General features: G+C 35.9%; 1 protein-coding gene across 5 annotated transcripts in view; it reads right to left on the reverse strand.

The window, feature by feature from the left end:
• CFAP206 (cilia and flagella associated protein 206) overlaps window positions 1-24122 on the reverse strand; it is a 40562-nt gene that overhangs the window by 9158 nt on the left and 7282 nt on the right. For 4 of the 5 annotated variants that reach the window (XM_012750969.2, XM_012750971.3, XM_012750970.3 and 1 more), the window contains exons 6-11: window positions 23198-23356; window positions 21935-22143; window positions 16420-16539; window positions 12259-12457; window positions 10208-10348; window positions 6905-7098 (exon numbers count right to left, since the gene is read on the reverse strand). In XM_012750969.2, the coding sequence (XP_012606423.2) occupies window positions 6905-7098; window positions 10208-10348; window positions 12259-12457; window positions 16420-16539; window positions 21935-22143; window positions 23198-23356 (1022 nt within the window). Of the gene's footprint in view, window positions 1-1052; window positions 1912-6904; window positions 7099-10207; window positions 10349-12258; window positions 12458-16419; window positions 16540-21934; window positions 22144-23197; window positions 23357-24122 lie in introns of those variants that run through there. The other variant, XM_076003123.1, reaches the window with a different exon arrangement.

A 24122-nucleotide genomic window follows, 5' to 3' on the forward strand; every position in this document is an offset into this window, starting at 1 on the left:
TATAGAGATTCCTCAAAGAACTAAAAGTAGACCTACTATTCAATCCAGCAATGCCACTATTGGGTATCTACCCAAAGGATAAGAAGACTTTTCATCAAAAAGACACCTGCACTCGAATGCTGACTGCAGCACAATTCATAATTGCAAAGATGTGGAATCAACTCAAGTGCCAATCAACTGATGAGTGGATTAATAAAATGTGGTATATGTATACCGTGGAGTACTACTCAGTCATAAAAAAGATGATTTAATACCTTTTGCAACAACCTGGATGGAAATGGGGACCATTCTCCTAAGTGAATTATCTCAAGAATGGGGGAAAAAAACACTACCTGTACTCACTATTAAATTGGAATTGCCAATGAGCACACATGTGCACAGAGAGAAGTAAAACTCAGTGGAAACCAACTAGGTGGGAAGAGGATGTGGGAGAGGCAAAAACCTACTTAATGGGCAAGTGAACACTATTTGGGTCATAGATACACCTACAGCCAGGACTCAAGCATCTAATTGTTTTGCTTCCTCATCATGATGTCTCCCTCAACACCCACTCCTGTAATAAAGCAATACACTATTAAAAAAAAGCATAAAGTCTGAGAAAACAATTGTTATTATTTGCAGATATTATAATTGTCCACATTAAAAAAACTAACAGACTATAAACATCAATAGATTCTCAAATATCAATTATTAGAAGAAGGTTGTTTAGTAAGCTTGCTAAATATAAAATCAATATGCAGAAGTGAACTGCATTTCCATAATATAAGCAATAATCAACTAAAATTAAATTCTAAAAATCAACAGCATTTAAAATAGCAACCAAAAATATAAAGTCCCTACAAATAAATCTAACAAAAAATGTACAAGTCCTTTATAGTAAAAATTATAAAACTACATTGATATTTTGGATAGGGAGACTCAATGTTATAAAAATGTCAACTCTTCTTTTACTAATGTACATATGCAAGGCAATTTCAGTCAGAATTCCTGCAAGGCTTTTTTATGGAACTTCACAGAGTCAAGTATAGCCAAGATGATAAAGGACAGGAGAATTTATTCTAACAGATATCAAGATTTATTACAACCTTGGCAACATCATGTTAAGTGAAACACACCAGTCACAAAGGGCTATATGTTATACGATTCTATTTATGTGAACTATTCAAAATAGGCAAATAAATTTTCCTCTTAAGAGAGTAGAGTAAGTGCTAGCTAATATCATAGTCCATACTATGTGAACCTATAGATATCTTATACTTTATACTTTTTCCTTATCTGACTACATAGACGAGCAACCTTAGCACAGTGTTGAATAGAGATAGTGAAAGTGGGTACCTTTGTTTTATTTCTTATCCTCAAAAGGAATGTTTTTTTGATATTTCATGTGGTGTTATAGTTTTTCCATGGATTTTGTTTTATTAGCTTAAGAGTTTCCCCTCCAATCTAATTTGCTGAGAGTTTTTTATATGAATAATTATTGAATTTTATCAAATAGTCTTTCTGCATCTATCTATCGAGTGATTGGCTTTTACCTTTTAATTTGCTAATATGATGAATTATATTATTTCTACGATTAATCCAACTTTGCATTCCTGGGATCAATCCAATTTGGTCCTGCTTCATTTTATTTATTTATTTTTTAAGAAAATACATCCTTAGATTTAGCTTTTTTATTTTTCTTTGGATGTTTTACTTCTGTATTCCTGAATATGACCTATGAATTTCCTTTTTTTTCAGTGTCCTTTATTGTTTTGATGTCAGGGTTATATATATCTTATAAAAAAATATGAATGTGTTATGTTTTTTTTCTCTGAAAGAGTTTATATGTTATTGGAATCATCTGGTAAAATATGCCTGCAAACTTTCTGGGCTCCTTTTCTTCAGTTTATTAAGAAACTTACGTAGTCAATTCTGAAAGATAAAAGGCAAAGAGAAGAGGCTGTATTAGGTTATTATGTATGAAATGTCCGATTTCCTTAAGTACTTAGACAGTTGGTATCTCTAACCTTTCACTTTGACACTTCTTGTTTTATTTTTATTGCAAAGGTACATCCTTGGTCTTTCAAATGCACATTTTGGCTTGTGGTTATCTTTCAAATTTTTTAGAGAAATTTTTGTGAAACCATGGATAAGTCAAAAATTTGTGTTCTTTTCTAACATGAGTTCCATGGTGGAACTAATGCAGTGCAGACAACTCAAGGTATCAATGAAGTGTTTGGGAAGGATGTGGCTAATGAACGTACAGTATGTCAAAGGTTTGAGAAGTTTCATTCTGGTTATTTTAATCTTGAAAATGAGCCATGTGGGTGACCTGAGACCAAGGTGGACAATTATGAACTGAAAGCTGTAGTGGAAGCGAATCCATTTCAACCTATGCATGAATTTGGAGCAAGGTTTGACGTTACTATTCTAGCAATATTGTACCATTTGAACCAAATGGGCAAAGTAAAGAAGCCAGATAAATGGGTTCCACATGCATTAAAACAAGCATCAGAAGAGAAATTATATGGAAGCTTGCCTTTCTTTGTTGTCATGACATAAAGGTGAACCATTTCTACACTGGATTATTACATGTGATGAAAAAGTGGATTCTTTTTGACAATCACAACTGTTAGGCACAATGATTGCATCATGATGAAGTGCCAAAACACAGTCCAAAACTGAATATTCATCAAAAAAAGCTAATGGTATCTGGTGGTCCAGCGCTGGTATTATCTACTACAGCTTCATGAAATCTGGTCAATTGATAACAGCAGATGTCTTCTGCAACCAGTTGGATGAAATGATGAGGATGCTTGTGATTAAGCAGCTGAGACAGGTCAACAGAGACAGGCCAAACCTCTTGCAGGACAATGCTTGACCACATGTTGCACTAACAACGCTGCTCAAACTATAGAAGCTGGACTTGGAAACTTTCTGTCATCCACCATATTCACCAGACCTTGCACCAACTGACTACCACTTCTTCCAGGCTTTGGACCACTTCTTGCAAGGAAAACATAATTAATTCTCAAAAATATCTAATTCTCAATAAGCTGTGGAAAACACCTTTAGAGATTTCATCACCACTTGCTCTTCAGGCTTCTTCACTGCTGGCATAGACAAGCTACCATTGAGATGGCAAAACTGTGTTGATAGTTTAGATGCCTACTTAGATTAACTGTACTGCTTCTTGTTTGAAATATAATAAATTAAACTTTTGATTTGAAATCAGATATTTCATATTTAATGACCTAACAGATGATAAAATATATTGCAAAGCAATAGTAATTAAAATAGTGTAATATCAGCACACAGATAGACAAACAGACCAATGGAACAGAATAGAGAACCTAAAAACAAATCCATTTCATATAAAAATTGTTAATACTATAGAGATACATCATATTTAGTGGGACATACATTTACATTATTTAATAAATAATGTTAGGAAAACTTATTTTACATGAAGAAGCTAGAATCCTTTATCTCCAAATAGACTAAAGACCTAAATGTGAAAAAAATGTGAAAGTTGTCAGAATCAAAATGGTGTCATTTGTGTTAAAAACCCTGATATGCTCACAATGGAATATTAGTCCTAAAAAACGACAGTGAGCTAGTACCGTTTATGCTATCCTGGATTAAGCTTAAGCCCGTAATACAAAGTGAGACGACACAAGATCTGGAAAATGGGCTACATATCTACTCACCATCAAATTGGTACTGACTGACTAAAACTATGGTGCTCAAAAACGGTAGTGTTCAACAGGGATTTTGGGGGAGGAGACCCATATCTTAAGGAAGTGGCGAGCATTGTGGAGGGGAAGGATTACCTCTATCCCTTTTTAGGGAGAGGCAAAGATATACATTGTAACCAAAATGTCTGAAAAAAATCTGTAATCAGGCCGGGCGCGGTGGCTCACGCCTGTAATCCTAGCACTCTGGGAGGCCGAGGCGGGCGGATTGCTCAAGGTCAGGAGTTCAAAACCAGCCTGAGCGAGACCCCGTCTCTACCATAAAAATAGAAAGAAATTAATTGGCCAACTAATATATATATATATATAAATCAGCCGGGCATGGTGGCTTGTGCCTGTAGTCCCAGCTACTTGGGAGGCTGAGGCAGGAGGATCGCTTGAGCCCAGGAGTTTGAGGTTGCTGTGAGCTAGGCTGACGCCACGGCACTCACTCTAGCCTGGGCAACAAAGTGAGACTCTGTCTCAAAAAAAAAAAAAAAATCTGTAATCAGGAAGTGGGCAGGTGGAATGGGGGAGGAGGGGAGGGTATGTACTTACACGGTAGGTGCGGTACACACCACCTGGAGGCTGGACACACTAGAGGCTCTGGCATAGCAGGGTGGGGGAGGGGGCAGGGGCAAGATATGTAACCCTAACAATATCTGTACCCCCATAATATGAAGTAATAAAAAACAAAACAAAACAAAAAAAACCCTGACAGACTCAGCAGTGACTCACGTCTGTAATCGTAGCACTTTGGAAGGCCAAAGTGGGAGGGTCACTTGAGTCCAGAAGTTTGAGACCAGACTCAGCCACATAGAGAGACCACATCTCTACATATAATGAAAATACTAGCCAGCCTTGGTGGTACACAACTACAGTCCCAGCTACTTGGGATTCTGAAACAGGAGGATTGCTCTAGCCCAGGAGTTGGAAGTTGCAATGAGCTATGATGATGCCACTGCACTCTAGCCCAGGCAACAGAGTGAGACCCTATCTCTAAAAGCAAAACAAAACAAAATAAAACCCTGACAAATAGAGCCAGGGAAGGCCACAAAGGGAGGGTTCTCATGCTTGTATGCCTGATAACAAGAACTATCACAAAAGACTCTGTAAAAAACACAACTTTGCACAAAGGCCCTTGCAACCTTACATACAAAAAAAAAAAAATACTTCTGCAAGGATATGTGCCCAGCAACTGCCTGTCCAACCTCGGACTGGTGCCACCCTTGTTACTGCTCCTGGTAGCCAAGGATAATTATCTCAAAACAATTATGTAGTCTTCCTCATTTTTCCTTTAAAAAACCTTTGCCTTCCTTTACCTCCCTGAATATGCACATAGTTTACTATGGTGTACATATTACCATTGTAATGCTCTATTCCCAAATAAACATCATTCTATTTTAGAGAGCCTCTGGACAGAGAAGAATTTCTAAAACAAGACTTCAAAAAAAGCACACTCTTTAAAGGGAAAAATTAATAGATATGTCTGCATTAAAATGAAAAATGGGTCTCCAATTAAGGACTTTACTGATAAAGTTAAAAGGGAGGTGACAGACTGGGAAAAGATTTGCAACTTTTGTAACATATAAAAGATTAATATTTAGAATAGACAAGCAAATACAAATCAACAAGTTAAAGACAAAGAGTAGTGTAGGAAAAAAACTGGCAATAGTTGCAAATAGTTGATGCAAAAAATAAATAATTGGAGTAAGAGATGTTGAACTTCACTATCAGAAAAATGCACAATAAAACAATACTGAAATACCATTTTAAATTAATCAAATTGGCAAAAATTACAGTGTGGGTAATTGACAAACCTCATGCTGAAGTTATATTGGTACAATCATTTTGAGTAATCTTTCAGTTGAGTCAAAAATTGTAGCCCTACCATTGGCCCACATACAGAGGATATTGAATAAACAAGACCAATCTCTTACCACAACAGGAGTAACCTAGAAGGCTCTGCAGAATTGCTTCACTCAAAAGGAGGGCTGGAGTGTCACATCAACAGACAGCACAATCTCACAACAGCTCCAACTGAGCTGTCCAAGGTTCTGACCGCCATATCTCTCCCCCAGCCCCCTAGATGACTTAGTCCTTAAGTTGTTTCTGACATTCCTGCCCATGTGTTCAGACTACCCTCTGTGCTTCACTGTCACCAGTGCTCTTACCAATTACAATTCTCTTACCAATTACTTCCTGGATCCCTGCTGGCCGGGTCAGTGGTACCAAAACTTATCTGCTCTATAGTTAAAATGTTGCTACAAATAGCAAACAATTAATAGATTGTTTAAACCAGGGGTCCTCAAACTTTTTAAACAGGGGGCCAGTTCACTGTCCCTCAGACCGTTGGAGAGTGCGCACTGTGGGCCCAGGACGAGTCGGCTGCTAAGCAGGGTGGGCAGCCGTGGCAAAAACACCCGGAGGGCTGAATAAATGTGCTAGGTGGCCCGCATGTGGCCCATGGGCCGTAGTTTGAGGACGCCTGGTTTAAACCATATATTTTTAAATCATTTTTATTTTAGTAAGTTTAAAAGAGAATAACTCAATGAGAGAGAGAGGAGAGGCAAAAAGTGAACAATGAAAATGAGAAACAAAGAGGAAGAACATGAGATGAATACCAAGCTTTAGAAAGTAAGCTCCATACAGGTAGGGATTTTTACCTGTGTTGTTCACTGGTAACCCCCTGTGTCAAGAATAATTCCTAGCATATAGTAAGTGGCTTACTAAATATTTGATGAACAAATAAACGAATGGGCATAGATATACAGGAAACACATCTTCAGATCCATTTTGTGGCCTTTCAGACTACTACGATTCAAACCTATTAAACTGTTTTGTAACTCTGAATATAAGAAAGTTATCATCTATGTTATCTACGCTAAGCTCCCCCAATTTTAGACACATAAATACTGTAGTTTCAATTATTTAACTAAATGAAGTCTTTTTCTTTCAGATTTTTCCAGTCTGTTAATTCATCAATTTGACTTCAAATCTTGTTTTCATTATTCTTTATGGATTTCATTAGTTTCCATCTTCAGATATGAATCCCTTTCACATAACCCATAAAGACCCCCATCTTAACCTGTATTTGCCTGATCTTAGAAACCAGTCAGTAACAAAATATAACTTTTTAATGAACTATACTTTTAAATGTCATAAATTCTTAAAATATTGACCCTGCTTACCTGAGAATATGGAATGAGTGTTTCAAACTGTTGGTGAAGTTCCAATAACTGAATTAATTCTACATTTTTTTTGGCCTTTTCTGTAACTGAATCAATATAAATGTCAGGATTTTCTGCAAATGAATATGCAGCATCTCTAGTATTGAAAGTGTAATACTTTTCTTTATGTTTCAAAATTCCAATTGCTGGATTTCCTGAATATTAAGACAAAGAATTGAATTAGATATGGAATATCTTAATCACTTAAGAAATATTAAATGATTCTATGTTTGTAATACACCCATAGAACCAGTCCCTATACATTCCATTTTTAACATATCACTAATGCTTTTATTTTACTAAAATGTTATATTAATAATTAGCAATTTAAAATCATATATTAAGTGATATTTCATGTGAAATTCATTTTTTATTTTAAAGTATATTATGCAAAAATACTTTCTACTCTTCAGATATGTTTAAAAATCTCCTATCAAAAGCCATTTAGGGCCAGCGCAATGGCTCATGCTTGTAATTCTAGCACTCTAGGAGGCCGAGGCAGGAGGATCACTCAAGGTCAGGAGTTCGAAACCAGCCTGAGCAAGAGCCAGACTACTAAAATTTTCTCTCTACTAAAAATAGAGAGAGGCCAGGCGCGGTGACTACAGGCATGCCTGTAATCCTAGCACTCTGGGAGGCCAAGGCTGGCGGATTGCTCGAGGTCAGGAGTTCAAAACCAGCCTGAGCAAGAGCAAGACCCCGTCTCTACTATAAATAGAAAGAAATTACAAAAAATTAGCTGGGCATGGTGGCGCATGCCTGCAGTCCCAGACTTGGGAGGCTGAGGAAGGAGGATTGCTTGAGCCCAGGAGTTTGAGGTTGCTGTGAGCTAGGCTGACACCATGGCACTCACTCTAGCCTGGGCAACAAAGCAAGACTCTGCCTCACACACACACACACACACACAAAAATATATATATATATAGAGAGAAAAAAAATTAATTGGCTAACTAAAATATATAGAAAAAATTAGCCGGGCATGGTGGCACATGTCTGTAATTCCAGCTACTTGGGAGGCTAAGACAGGAGGATTGCTTGAGCCCAGGAGTTTGAGGTTGCTGTGAGCTAGACTGATGCCACAGCACTCTAGCCCAGGCAACAGAGTGAGACTCTGTCAAAAAAAGAAAAGAGTCATTTAGTCCTGGCAGATTTTTAGATCTACTTAAAAACTAAACTAATTGCTATAAGGATTGTTTTTAAAATAATTCTGTAAGAACTACAAAAATGAGACATCTTTTCCAAAATGTAAATTTGCATGTTAGAAAATATTTCCTACTGTAAAAAGATACTAGATAGACTATAGATTATTAAACAGCCACAGTTTGTGAAAATTATACAGGAAATCGCAATACTCTCTTATTCATTTATTCAACAAATATTTATTGACCCTGTTCTTGGTGCCAAGGATATTAAAGAAAACAGTCTTTGCTCTCAACAAATCACAAATATATCACAGTCTACAGAATGACCAGTGCTATGGGGAAAAAATCAGGTTAAACACATAGTGAAAAGAAGAAGAGTGAGATTGATATTTGAAAAAGGCTGAATGAGATGAGGGAGTAAGACATGTAGCTATCTGGGATATAGAGCTTTCCAAGTAGATGGGATACCAGGTCAAAGGCTCTGAAGTGAAAACGGGCTTAGAATGTTCAAGAACAGCCAGAAGGCCAGCACAGCTTAAGTAGAGTGACTTCACTTAAGTCAGTGAAGTCATCTGAAAAGGACCCTGACTGGTATGCCACAGTGTCGTCTCAGGATTTGAGCCATGTGGTCTGCTGTCCTGAACAAAAGGAAGGAAGTCCTATGAAATTCCCCTGAGGTAATACATGCTGCTGCTGCCCAGAAAATAATGTAGTAAGCAGAAATACCATAGTAAACAGAAATAAAGTTGTCTGAACTAGCTTATTCAGAGAGGAGTCTCAAACCATAGCCCCGAAGCCCTTCTATTTTTTCTATTTCTCCCTCTTTCTTAAAACCATAGTGGGTGGAAGGTGGAAGGAACCACACAGACCTCCTGGTTGATCCTTTTCATTTTCCTAGGAGGAAAGTGAGGTCTACAGCAGGCAAGAGATTTGCAGTTCACTAATGACACAAACTGGAACTAGAAACCAGGCTCTCCTGAATCCAAGGCCATAACTTTTTCAACCACATCATGCTACTTCTGTTGTCACCCCACATACACGTTTCTCTGTGTGTATATCCCTCATGACACCCTTCCCTTCTTACTGGTGTAGAAAGGAAGGAAGGGAAGGAGGGAGAAGAGAAGAAAAGAAAAGTGAAAAGACAAGACAAGACAAAAGACAACACAAACTACCTATATTCCATTGTTTTTTACTTCTGCATAGCTCTTGCTTTCTCCCCAGTATCAGTGACTCTCACTGGACCTCAGAATACCATTATCTCAGTTCCCCATGGTAAACCTTTTGTTATTCCCATATGAAAAATGTAATACCATAAAAAATGAGCCAATTTGTGTGTTCTCTCTAGCCTATATGCACACAATCTTAATAATTCTTTAAAATGAAAAAAGTAATGCCCAATTGAGAAACATAACAAAAGAAATAAAGAAAACAACAAAGAAGAAAAAGAAGGTTAATGGTGTAAAGTAAATAAGAAACAACCTTGTCAAATTGTTTTCATTCTAACCCTAGCAGGCTTCTTGTTATTCTCAATTCATACAGCACCTTTTGGACAATAATTTTTTTATCTCAATGTCTGATTTACTTTTTACTTTGGAAAGCTCTTATAAATAATATATACATCATAGAGAAATTTTACTTGATAAAATATTGGTCATTTCCTTAGAAGGATCTAACTTATAGAGAAATCCTTAGCTATGCTAATGAAACATAATTACAAAGCGACAAAAAATATTTTTAAATAAACAGTCAAATAAGTGTTGGTCTTTCAGTAATTACTTTGGAAGATGATGTATTTTTAGTAATGTTGTATAACATTTCTGGAATCCTTCGCTGGGCTTGAGTCATCCCCTTTCCATGGGACTGCAGCATCCATATTTCATAATACATATACACATTTTATAACTTATCATTTATTATTGCTTATTTATGTCAGTCTACCAGATTATACTATGAGCAGCCCCCAAGATCAACACATCGTCTGGATCATCTTCGTTGCTCCTTTCCTAGTTTACTACTTAATTCCACAAAGTGTTAAAAAGTAAATATGTGAGTCACAATGACAATGCTCTACATAACAAAAAAAATTAGGGAAGGGAGAGCAATATTATTTGCAATGATATACCTGGAAGGAGAAGACCATTTGTTGTAGCAAATGTGTAAGCACAAAATCCCCGATACTGAATTAACAATTTATCAAAATTTGCTGTGGTTTCTGGGAAAAGCCATTCTAGTTTGCTGAAATCCGATGGACATACTCTCTCTCCTAAAATGAAAGAGGAGAACAAGAAAAGCTTATATTCAGTGAGAAGGTTAAATGTCCTAAATAAATCAGTAGTAGCTCATTATAAACATTAACTTTTTATTGCTTTGTACTTTTGCTAATTGACAAAAACTTGACACTCACAAAACCAGATTTATGGGGAGGGCTGTTCAAGCAAAGAAGTACAAATCACCTCAGTGACTGGTTGGAGGTCACACAGGTTTCTGGAGCAAAGTTGGAGGCAGAACTTTGCTCCACAATAAAGAACATACAGGAGAGGCCATTTCAGAAAAGCAAGTTTTGCCACTAAAAGAAATGCTGACTGAGGCACTTCTGAAAGGATATGTGGTGCTTTCTGCTGCTGCAGAGTAAATAACCCAAGCAAATGAGCAGAAGAGACTGCTAGTTTGTGACCAAGACTGAGATAGATGAACTTCATTCAAGATGGTGTAGCTCTTAATAATATATTAGGTGGCAAAATACATTGCATATAATATAATACTTATATACTAGGACTATTGCTTCTTGAAACAGTAGAGAATGTTCTGAGCAAAAGTCAAGGAAATAACTCTTAATAACTTGATTTTGATAACAAGGTGTGCAATTTTTGTTCTTTATACTTTTAAAAATTTTTCCTAGTGTTAGTTGGTTCACCAATTCACATTTGATAAACAGATTGAATAAATTTTTTATACAAATAATACCTTGTATTTATAAAACATTGTTCCCCAAGTTTCTTAGCTTTCATAATCCTATCTAGTCTTCTATGCCAGGTTCTAAACCCAACAAACAAACATCACAAATGATATTGTGGCTACATCTAAAAGTAAATACATAATTTGGAGAGAATAAACCACCTTTTTTTTCCTGATATGCCTGAAAGCCTCCAACAATAAGGTGTAGCAGGTGTAAATTAAATTCTTTTAGGAGAATATTGGTTTTTACTCGTTCTCTAAATTCACTGCAGCGGTAACTGGATAAAAGTAATCTACTGAATAAAAAGTTATATAGTGGGAAATAACATAACTCAATTTAAGAAGTTGCAAGTAAACTGTCTTGCTGATATGGTTGAGTTTAATACCCACCACTGAAACTACTTTAACTTCAATTTCATTTAATATTTGCTCAGATATGCTGTGTTAATGAAATGAAATAAGTAGTAAAAACTTGAACTGAAAGGATGCTTTTGAGTCTCTGATTTCGTTTTTGGTTTTTATGTATTCTAGTAGTTTAAGAAATCATTGCTATATTTTTATTTTCCATTTTAATGAAAACAGAATTTGAAAATTCATAGAGTAAGCCACCTAATTTCATTTTATGGAAAAACTCTCTTTCTAGGCAACAACCCAAGTCCCAGTCTCTTATTGTTGTTTCTCATGAATTTTGTCTTTAGCTAATAGAGAAGAGACCAAAAAGGTAAAAAGTTTACTAATAAAGATAATCTTTATGTAAGAATCAATGCATCTTTTAAAGGACCTAAAATAAGCTCAATTAATCTTACAGGGATAAAATGTATTAGTTTATAAATTCTCAACTTGAATCTGAGGTAAATAAATAACATTCTAAAGAAATGGAGCTTCATTTGTAACAAATATTGCAAGGATTAATATTTCTTTTTCTATAACAAATCAATAATAAAATCACTAGGACTGCAATAGAAACATATATGGGCAAAAAAATCATTGTTAACCAAATCATTAATAATAATAAAATGGTCTTTGCTGGATAGTAAGTTACTCAGTTTATATATTTTCTGTTTTCCACATTTCCTATAATGAACATTAGTACTTTATAATCAAGAAAGATATTTAATGCTTTATAAGAAACATATAACATGAAAATTTTAAAACAAAAGAGTGACTTTATTCTAGAGGTAATTTTAAGAAGAGGAAATAATGGATGATTTTCATTACCCATGTGTTCTTTCATTCTACACACATCAGTTTTCACAGTTATTCCATTGAGAAGATTTTGTATTATTTTTTCAGGAAAGAGTAGTTCATGAGCACCCAGGAATGGCTCAAGGTGAGTGGCTAAACTACTGAGGACACTAATCAAAATAGTTTCATCCTGAAGGCTAGTCCACAGAGTGGCAAGTGAAATGAAAATAGGCTGTGGAAGAGAAAAAATAAGTTAAAAATGTAATTGTACAACAAAATTATAAATCATTGTATTCTTAAAAATAAAGAAAATTGTCATTTATAAAGAAATTAATTCTTAAGTCAAGCAAGTCTTATGAAGTTAGATAACAGACTCTAGATAGAAGTTTGACTTATAAATCATGAGAAAATTATTTCAAAGCATTTCATTTTGATATGATTATTATATATAAAGTTAATTTATTTTAAAAAGCCACTTTAAAAAGTTCACAAACACATGTGAACACCTAAGAAAGATTTATGGACACCTCATCTCAAAAAGCTAAGGGTAAATATCTTTAAAAAAATAAAGCTAAATATGATTCATTATAATTAGATTTATCTGGCTCAATCATGATTATGGAAAGTATAGAGATATTCATGTCTTAGGGCATGTCTTTTGAGCTACAAGTTAAAGATTTTAGGTTAGTGAGATAAAATGTTTCTTATTCATATTAAAATTCTGATATCATATCACACGGATACCATGAAGATACAAAATATCATCTATAAATTCTATAAAAACCTCTAAGAACATAGACTTGAAAATGTGAAGGAAATGGCCAAATTCTTAGAAACACACAGCCTCCCTAGGCTCAATCAGGAAGAAACAGAATTTCTGAACAAACCAATTTCAAGTACCGAAATTGAAGCAGCAATAAAAAACCTTCCTTAACAAAAAGTCCTGGACCAGATGGTTTCACACCAAAATTTTATCAGACCTACAAAGAAGAACTGGTGTCTACTCTGTAGAAAAAATTCCACAATGTTGAGAAGGAAGGAATCCTCCCCAACACGTTTTATGGGGCCAACATCACCCAGATACCAAAACCAGGAAAGGATCCAACAAAGAAAACTAGAGACCAATATCCCTTATGAATATAGATGCCAAAATTCTCAATAAAATCCTAACAAACCAAATTCAGGTGTTTATCAAAAAAATAATCCATAACGACCAAGTGGGCTTCATCCCAGAGATGCAGGGATGTTCAACATACACAAATCTATAAATGTAATTCACTGCATAAATAGCACTAAAAACAAAGATTATATAATTCTCTCAATAGATGCAGAAAAGGCATTCAACAAAATTCAGCACCCTTTTATGATAAGAACGCTTAACAAAATGGGCATAGATGGGACGTATATAAAAATGATAAAAGCCATATATGACAAACCCACAACCAACATCATACTGAACAGGGAAAAACTGAAAGCATTCCTGTGTACAACTGGACCCAGACAAGGTTGCCCTCTGTCACTGCTTCTATTCAACATAGTGCTAGAAGTCCTAGCCAGAGCAATCAGACAAGAGAAGGAAATCAACGGCATCAAAATGGGGGCAGAAGAGGTCAAACTATTGCTCTTTGCCAACGATATGATCTTATATCTAGAAAACCCAAAAAAATCTGCCACAGGACCCCTGGAATTGATAAACAAATTCAGCAAAGTCTCAGGTTACAAAATCAATGTACACAAATCAGTAGCATTCATATATGCCAACAATAGTCAAACTGAGAACCAAATCAAAGACTCAATACCCTTCACAATAGCAACAAAGAAAATAAAATACCTAGGAATATACTTAATTAAGGAGATGAAAGACCTCTACAGGGAGAACTATGAAACACTGAGGAAGGAAATAGCAGACGACATAAACAGGTGGAAAACCATACCATGCTCATGGATTGGCAGAATCAACATTATTAAAATGTCTATACTACCCAAAGTGATCTACAGATTCAACACAATCTCTATCAACATAACAACATCATTTTTCGCAGATCTAGAAAAAATAATTCTATGCTTCGTATGGAACCAGACAAGGTCCTATATAACAAAAGCAAGCTTAAGCCAAAAGAACAAATTGGGAGGCATCAATTTACCAGACTTCAAGCTATACTACAAGGATATAGTTACTAAAACAACATGATACTAGCACAAGTACAGAGACATAGATCAATGGAACAGAACTGAGAACCCAGATACAAAACCATCCTCATATAGCCATCTAATCTTTGACAAAGCAGACGAGAACATACACTGGGGGAAAGAATCCTTATTAAATAAATAGTGCTGTGAAAATTGAATAGCCACATATAGAAGACTGAAACAGGATCCACACCTCTCACCTCTCACAAAAATCAACTTATGCTGGGTAACAGACTTAAACTTAAGGCTTGAAACTATAACAATTCTGAAAGAAAATGTTGGAAAAACTCTTACAGACATTGGCCTAAGCAAAGAATTTATGAAGAAGACCCCAAAGGCAATCACAGCAACAACAGAAATAAATAAATGGAACCTCATAAAATTAAAAAGCTTCCGTACAGCCAAGGAAACTATCATGACAGCAAACAGACAACCCACAGAATGGGAGAAAATATTTGCATACAAAACATCCGATAAAGGGCTGATAACTAGATCTATATAGAACTCAGGAAAATCAGTGAGGAAAAAAATCAAACAACCACATTAAAAAGTGGGCAAAGGACATGAACAGAAACTTTTCAAAAGAAGACAGACTAATGGCCAACAAAAATATGGAAAAATGCTTAACATCTCTAATCATCAAGGAAATGTAAATCAAAACCACAATGAGATCACTTAACTGCAGTGAGAATGGCTTTTATCAAAAGTCCCAAAGCAACAAATGTTGGTTTGCATGTGGAGAGGTAGGAACACTCATACACTGCTGGTGGGACTGCAAACTAGTACAACTTCTATGGAAAGTAATGTGGAGAAACCTTAAAGAGCTAAAAGTCGAACTATTATTTGATCCAGCAATCCCCATACTGGGTATCTACCCAAAGGAAAAAAAGACATTCTATAAAAAAGACATCTGCATTCCAATGTTTACAGCAGCACCATTCACAATTCAAAGATGTGGAAACAACCCAAGTGCCCATCAATTCCTGAGTGGATTAATAAAATGTGGTATATGTGTACCATGGAGTATTAGCCACAAAAAACAATGGTGATCTAATACCTCTTGTATTATCCTGGATGGAGCTGAAGCCCATTCTACTAAGTAAAGAATGGAAAAACAAGCCCCACATGTACTCACCATCAAATTGGTATTAATTGGTCAACACTTATGTGCACATAAGTAGTAATATTCATCGGATGTCGGGCAGGCGGGATGGGGCAGGCGGGGATGGGTATATTCACACCTAGTGGGTGTGGTACGCACTGTCTGGGGGATGGACACACTTGAAGCTGACTTTGGTGGGACAAAGGCAATATATGCAACCTAAACATTTGTATCGTCATAATATACTGAAATAAAAAAAATTAAAAAAAATAAAAATCATCAACTTATATATAACAAACAAAAAATCAATCAGGCACCACATAAAAGTTAAACAACTTAGCCTCTTGTTTCTTGGTTTTTAAAACCAAACATTGGTAATAATTGCAGAAAGTTCTTAGAGCCTCAAATGCTCTACACAATACTGCATGTACATTTTATACCTCCTTGCACAGATAAATGTTGCCAGGTTTGTCCACAAAATGGTGCAGATAATCAGAAAGTCAATATAAGTGAAGGCCTGGTAAACAAAGTGATTGTTATCTGTCTTTTCGGAAAAAAGTTACATCCTCCCTGTGCTAGAGGCAATTTCCAAATAGCTAACATGAACACATTTCTCAACATGGTACTATGGATTACTTCTGTTGCCACAACCAATGCTTGTATTATGGTTATCATACTGTATGCCTGCATTTCCTTTAGTAGGCATTGCGTTATGTAGGGGAATTTTCTCATACAACTTACAGCATACTATTACTACAAAATAATCATAAAAACAAGATCAACTTCTGTAAAACTAATGTTATATTTTTAGTAATTACATATAATTATAATGACTTCTGATCCAATTTTATAGGACTCAAAAGGACGCCTTCACCAAGTCAAAGTTGATGACAAATACTTACAAAGACCTGTGATGTTGGGACAGCTGTCTTTGATTTTACAGTCAGTTTTAATTGCTCCAGTTGGGCTCGTAACTGACTTATCACCAATTCCAATTCTTGAGTACAAGTAATTATTTCAGACTATGAAGACAACATGAGTTGCATTAATATTTTAATAATTTCAGTATAAAAATCATGTGTTAAAGCCACACTTCCTCCCCATGTTCCCTGAGAGTAAGCTAAGTGACAGCATGGTCTGTTCTTCGTGGCATCCCCAACACTTAGAATAGTACTGGCATGTGTGTGGTGCTCCAAAAGTATTGGTGGGATGGATGAACCTTTTGAAATATAGTGGGATATAATTTTCTCAAATGTATATAGGTATTCTTAGATATTAAATCTCATTGCATTCCTATGAAATGAATCCATAAAAATCCACTTTGTTTAGCTATATAGGTCTTATTTTCTCATTCCTCAATGATAAAATGAAGTGCTCCTCTGAAAACTATTTTGATAACAAGATTTAATAAAATCACATTGAAAGCCATTAGGAGCAAGCCAGTGGGGCACTGTAGCTTGTTGGGCTAATGGGATGGCAGACAAGGAAGAAGACCCCACCTGTAATGTATGATTATGGTTTGAGGATGACCAGAAACCTTATACTGAGTCAGTAGATATTTCTGAATAGTTTGTCATAGAGTTCATCACTGAAATGACTTACAAAGCAATATTAATTGGAAGACAAGGTCACATACAATTTGAAGATATTGTTTTCTTTTTCTTTATTTTATTTTATTTTTTGAGACAGAGTCTCACTTTGTTGCCCAGGCTAGAGTCTCACTTTGTTGCCCAGGCTAGAGTGAGTGCCATGGCGTCAGCCTAGCTCACAGCAACCTCACACTTCTGGGCTCAAGCAATCCTACTGCCTCAGCCTCCTGGGTAGCTGGGACTACAGGCATGCGCCACCATGCCCGGCTAATTTTTTCTATACATATTAGTTGGCCAATTAATTTTTTTCTATTTTTAGTAGAGACTGGGTCTCCCTCTTGCTCAGGCTGGTTTCGAACTTCTGACCTCGAGCAATCCGCCCACCTCGGCCTCCCAGAGTGCTAGATTACAGGCGTGAGCCACTGTGCCTGCCTGGCTAATGTCGTTTTCTTCATTCAAAAGGACTCAAGGAAGTTTATTAAGGTTAAAGACTTGGTTCCTATGAACACAGAATTGAGATGAACTAGAAAACCATAAGAAGCAAACTATGGACCTTGACACTTTTTGTACTGTCTGAAATTTCGTTATCTTCTGGAAAACCTATATATTAATGGTAACTGTATATTTTCTAAAGTAAGATTCTGATATATAGCCATATAAATAAAAGATGGAGAAACACAAAGTTTTCAGCCTTTATTTTCATACCTTCAATTTTAGAGTGATCTTTGAGCCTTTAATTGCCTGCCTTTATGTGACTATATTTGAATTACTTATTGGGTTTCAGTCATCACACAAAGGTTAAAGTACCTTGGAAACCATGCAGCATGTTCTGACTTTTGACTGTCTAAAGGATGAAGTAGTATTTATGTAGGTATATTTGTTGCATTGTAAGCTATACTGTAGCTATTGAATACGTCAAATCTAAATGGCATATTTGGCTCTATGATAGCTGGACCATGAGCTTCATGTATTCTGAAGTTTTTAGACAACAGTAGTCTGAAAGGTTGTTAAAGGTAGTGACCTGGTTTGTATTTCTTCTAAGGAGATGATATAGCCCAAAAACCTAGCTCTTAACCATTACACTGAATAGCCTAACATGTAACCAGAAATGGTATTGGTGAGGGTTTATCTTGTATGGTGTAAAAGAATTACATTTATTTGAAGAGAAAAAAGTGCATTTGAATTCTCAGACATCTATAGCCTAATTAAATGCTTTCTGGACTATTTTAAATGACAAAATAATTACTTCATAAGAAAAATCAAGTATTATTATTGTATTTCAACTAACAAATTTTTATTCATAAATGTAACACTCATCCTGTTTTAATTTTACTGATACTGCTGTTTAACATTTCCCCCTCTCTTGCTTTATTCTCCCAAACAATATTATCTATTCTATCTAATAGATTTCTTGTCCACCCCACAGAATTTTTTCTCCCTTGTTTGTTAGTACCATTTTAGGAATCAAATATAAAAATGTAGTCGTTAAAGTCTTTTTAGATTTGTGCAACAGCAATAAGAAATAGAATGAAATTTGCATGTTCTCCAAAGTGAAAGTTGTATTTGACATATAACATTTACTTTAAAGCCTATACTTAAAGATTCTCTAGATCCCCTCCCCCAAGCTATGTTTGTAGGGTCCATTCAAAGAATAGGCACACAGAACTTCTGATTTTTTCTGATAATGTCCTATTCAGCAGTCCCCAACCTTTTTGACAACAGGGATCGGTTTTGTGGAAGCCAGTTTTTCCACAGATGGGGGGTGGGCAGGCTGGGGGGGGGCAGGGAATTCGTCGCTGCCTGAGCTCAACCTCAGATCCCGAGGCATTGGATTCTTAGGGGGAGAGAACAACCTGGATCCCTCAATATGCGGAGTTTGCAGTGGGGTTCGTGCTCCTGCAGCTGATCTGATGGGGGCGGGACTCGGGTGGTGATGCCAGCGATGGGGAGCAGCTGTGGGTGCAGGTGGGACTTTGCTTCCTCACCCACCACTGGCCTCCTGCTGTGCGGTGCAGCCTAGGGGTTGCAGACGCAGTCCTACAGCAATCATTCTATTTACATTTTACCAAATGTAAAACATGTAGATTTCACAACATGTAGAGTTTTCAGTTATAATATTAACAACCAGTTATAATATCACAACAGTCAAATGGCTTGGAAAAGCATGTGATCCCAGCATGTTTCTTTGTCTCCTTTCCTCTACTTTCCCTCCACTCCTTTAAAAAAAAATTTGTAAGTTTCTCATACTTTCTACCATGGACAATTTTCAACAAGTTTAGGCAAACTCATAGAAGCAGAGAATGGAATGATATTTTCTAGAGACTAGAGGAAAGGGGAGTTGCTATTCAACAGCCATAAAGTTTCAGTTAGGTAAGATGTATCTGCTAAGATCTGTTGTCCAACATAGTTAGCAATACTGTATTGTTACTATAATTGACAATACTGTATTGTAAGCTCAAAAATATGTTAAGAAGGTAGATCTCATGTTTAATGTTCTTATTACTATGAAAATAATAAGATAAAATGAAATAGAATAAAATAAGTACAAATTCCATCTAACTGATTTTTACTTGCATTATTAGGAAATATCAAGAAGCCCTGTGTTGCCTCATCTGTAAATGAGCCCTGCAAGCATAGCTTGGGGGAAAAGAAGTCTTGATTTACAGGTTTTAAGAAATGTTCTGTCCAACACAACTTTTATTTGCATAATAAGAATAAGTGCCTTTGGTGACTGGCTTGCAATTCAAAAGCTCACAGAGGATGGAATTTTGTTTTCTCCACTAAGACTGTCAAGACTGTAATCACTGCTCCCTTTTATTTTCTCAAATATTTGAATTTGTTCACTAAAGCACATAAAAGCCTGAACAAAACAAAATAAAATAACTCACTATCTTACCCAGGCTATAATTGGATTTTTCAATGTTTACACAAAGTGAATGTGACTTTGGCAAGACAGAATTTTTTAAATCAAAATAATTTGACTTTAGAAAGAACATTCATAGATTTCAACATAGGAAAAAGTCTTGGCTAAATATAAATTGACATATTTTATAACCTAGAGCTAATATTGATTAAATCAATATCCATTCTGTAATAATCAACCTTAACTGTCACTAAGACAGATGGGGAAGTTTTAGATAGTTAAAAAACAAAACAACAAAAAGAAAGTCTCTTTGAGCAGCAAAGAGAAAGCCAAGAAAACTCATCCTGACTCTGCCTAAAGTCAGTATGAAGTAGCCATGAAGAGTACTAAGACAAGAAAGTTAACCCTCTCAATAACATGAACAGCAAGGAGCTTGGAGATGAGATATTGTTTGGAAAAATAAAAGCTCTTCAGCTTTTTCCTCTACCAAAATGAAATCAGAGCTGTTCAGGTAAGGCCCTAACAATGATGATGATGATGGTAATCATAAACATCATCATCATCATCAATTTAGTGAGTGCCAGACACTGTTGTTCTACCTTATTTTCATAGTGGAGACCACAAATCACCCCATTTTAGAGACATGGAAACCAAAGCACAGTGAAGTTAAGTAACTTCCTTAGAGACACAGATGATTTAGTAGTTGCAAAGCCAGGATTAGAACCCAGCAGTCTGGCTGCAGAGCCCACACTCAACACTTCTACATTCTACTCACTGTCTCTCTCCAGCTGGGAGAGCTGGAATGCCAATGAGAATTTAAGACTAAGTTAGTTGGTTTAATATGATTCACAACTGGAAGCTGTGAGAAGATAATACATAATAAATGACATATTTTGCAATATCCTTACAGTATGTGTGGGACACTTTCCCAAGGTTTTTTTTCATAATATCCTCTCTGAATGCAGATGACAAAAGGGAATGTGAGGCTCTACTCCTGTGGATCCATGTGCATTTCAAAATAAATTGATTATAAAATCCTCTTAGTACCTGACTAGTTACATAACGCTGATAATCACAAGTCAATGTTAAAGGAACATCTACCCAAAAGGACGATTTGGTTTTGAATAGCTGATTTAAAGTCCTTCCTTCAGAAGGCAATTAGATAGTAGGCTAGTTGTGAGGGCAACCCCTAGTTTGTTACAAAGAAGTCATGTCATCAGGATGTTTATCTCTTTATTCTCTATAGTTAGGTAAGGAGAGAGGACAGACCAACTGCATGCAAAAGTAGTATCACGCCATTAAGATACAAGTTAAAAAGAGGGGTCAGAACACATTCTATTCTATCCCTCAAGAAATTAGTATTCATTTATACAAAAGGCAGTTCCACTGATAATCACCCTATCAGCTACCAAAGAAATAAATAACTATATGGCCGGGAACGGTGGCTTTATGCCTATAATCCTTGCACTCTGGGACGTCAAGGCGGGAGGATCACTCAAGGTCAGGAGTTTGAAACCAGCTTGAGCAAGAAGGAGACCCCGTCTCTACTAAAAATAGAAAGAAATTAATTGCCCAACTAAAAATATATAGAAAAAATTAGCCGGGCATGGTGGCGCATGCCTGTAGTACCAGCTACTTGGGAGGATGAGCCCAGGAGTTTGAGGTTGCTGTGAGCTAGGCAGACGCCATGGCACTCTAGCCCGGGCAACAAAGTAAGACTGTCTCAAAAAAAAAAAAAAGAAAGAAAGAACTATAAAATCAATTTCTACCAGTATATTTTCATTGAAATCAAAACCCAACTTTCCTGTTTGTATTTTAATTCCTGGCCCCACCAATGCAATATAAACTGAGCAGTTATTGAGGTTGCCTCCTTATTTAGAGAGTTGGTTCTACCTGGTTTAGCCACACAATATTTAAAGAGATTGCATTATATGGAAAAGGCCAGATCTTCTGAAATTAACTCACCAAAATGATGTGAAGGAAGACCTCGTATTGTCGCACATTATATAGTGCTTCTTTTAACATATATGGCTTAAGATCAATACTCATGAGTGGGCTCTTTGCTGCTTTCTCAAGGATGGCTGTGTAGCGGTATGCCAGGTTCTGGGCAGTCTCAAGTTGGAAATCAATATGCTGAGTGGTGGCTGGGACTGCTTCATGTAGAATAGCTGGCACTGTTATTAATGGTATAAAAAGGCAGACATAAAAGAGTCTAAGAAAGGAATTAAGGAGAAAAAGCCTAGAAAGTAGTCACATTTTAAGGTTTTTTCCCCCAATCAAACTAATAATAATGAGGCATGTGTTCATGGGTCCCACACCATGAAGACAAGAATCCAAACAAAACCTTCCAAACAGACATTGTCAGAATGATAACCAAAAGTTAGAGCAGATTAGCTCTTGCCAATAAAATATAGAATAGTTTAAAAAATAGGTAGACTTTGGTATTACATGTTGTTGCTCATGTGCTTCTATAAAAGCCACTATCCCCTCTCCCTCCTTCTGTGTATCTTCTTTTCTATTTGGAAAAAAAAAAAAAAAAAGCATGGCTTCTTAAGAAACTCGTGTGGCTGCTGAAAAATAACAGAATAGTCTATCTAGCAAGGGAAGGAAATTTATGAAAATGAGAATTGACTTTTTAGAACAGCTTTTAAAATGAAAAAAAAAAATACCCAATTAGACTAGATTATTGATCTGGTGAAAGACATTAACACTTTTATCAGTGGCCTACAGGAGTATCAAATTCATAAGGAAGTCACTTCTACTGGTAGATCCTTAATTAAATATTTCATAAGTATTTCAAACTTATGGATAAAGAATGCATTAACTATATAACAACATAGTAGATGCTGCTGAATTTAGACATTTGTACCAGCAACTGTTTTCATTTCAGGGTGATTTTTATTTTTTAAATCACTGAATTTTACTCCATTTGGTAATTTGACTTGGAGTAAAAAATGCAAAGCCTCACTGAATTGGGGAGACTAGCCTCTGGGAAAACCCCCTCATTCCTTTTACTGAGTCACTTTCTCATACTAGCTTCAAAATTTAAAATCTTGCCCCTGCAAAAGTAAAATTTACTACACATTACAAATAGCAGTTATTCCTAAGGAAGAATCAAAATTGTAAATCTTAAATCTCAGAATGCCAGTGGTGTGTTATTATTTTCTTCACTGTGCAAGCTGGATTTCAAACATATATAACCTTTAGTTAATCTAATGGTATACCCACAGTCATCAATGCCTTCTCCTCCTTTTCCACAGTCTTTGTTAAATAAACGAATTCCAGTAACAATCATGGCAAGTTCTTTCAGCTGGCGTTCTTTGTCCTTTTTAGAGAGAGTTAGAAATGTCCCAAGCTCAGCCTGAGGAAAAACACTCTGTAGGGCAGCTAAAAAAAACCACAAAAAAGGATACAAAATGATATCTTAAGATATGAGAACTTAAAGTACAAGTCTCTTTCTTTTTTTCAACAGAAAGTTAAAGAACTTGTCTTTCTAGGGTAACATATGATTCTTTAAATTTCTGATACTGGATTACAAAATACATAGCAAAATGTATCATACATCAAAGCTGAGCTACTGAAAATAATGTCATTGACCCGTGTCCATTTTTAATAGTTAAGTATCTATCAGTAATTTTTTTTCACAGTGGGCATTCAAATAAGCTTTCTACTTAGGGCTCTGAGTAGAAAAATCGACACTTTAAAATAATTATGAGAGAAAGCCATAAGAAGGCTGGACATCTTGCCTATTCCTCATGTTAAAGTATGAAACTGGGCAAGTATTTCCTGAGGATAAAAGTGTCCTTTTCCATCATCCATTTTAGGTGACACACTCAAGGCCTTTCACCAGTATGAAATATCCCTTTCCAGCTGTCCCATTTACTCAAGCAGCCTGGAGCTCTCAGTCGTATTACCAATGTTTCTCTAATGAGGTGTAATGGGTCCTTAGAAATGTGCAGCTCTAAGAAAATTAGCAATATTTCACCTTCTAGAAGTGTTACTTGCATTTTAGAATCGACACACAGTGTAAAAGGAGTCTGGGTAAGTTTTAACCTCTTGTGGTTTTTGTTTTGTCTTGTTTTGTTTTTCCAGATAAAATGGGAACTACAATCTTTAACATTTCTAATTTAACATATTTAATAAAATACATGAT

The sequence above is a fragment of the Microcebus murinus genome, chromosome 5 (genome assembly GCF_040939455.1).
Source record: "Microcebus murinus isolate Inina chromosome 5, M.murinus_Inina_mat1.0, whole genome shotgun sequence".
In the NCBI taxonomy this organism is placed as follows: Eukaryota; Metazoa; Chordata; class Mammalia; order Primates; family Cheirogaleidae; genus Microcebus; species Microcebus murinus.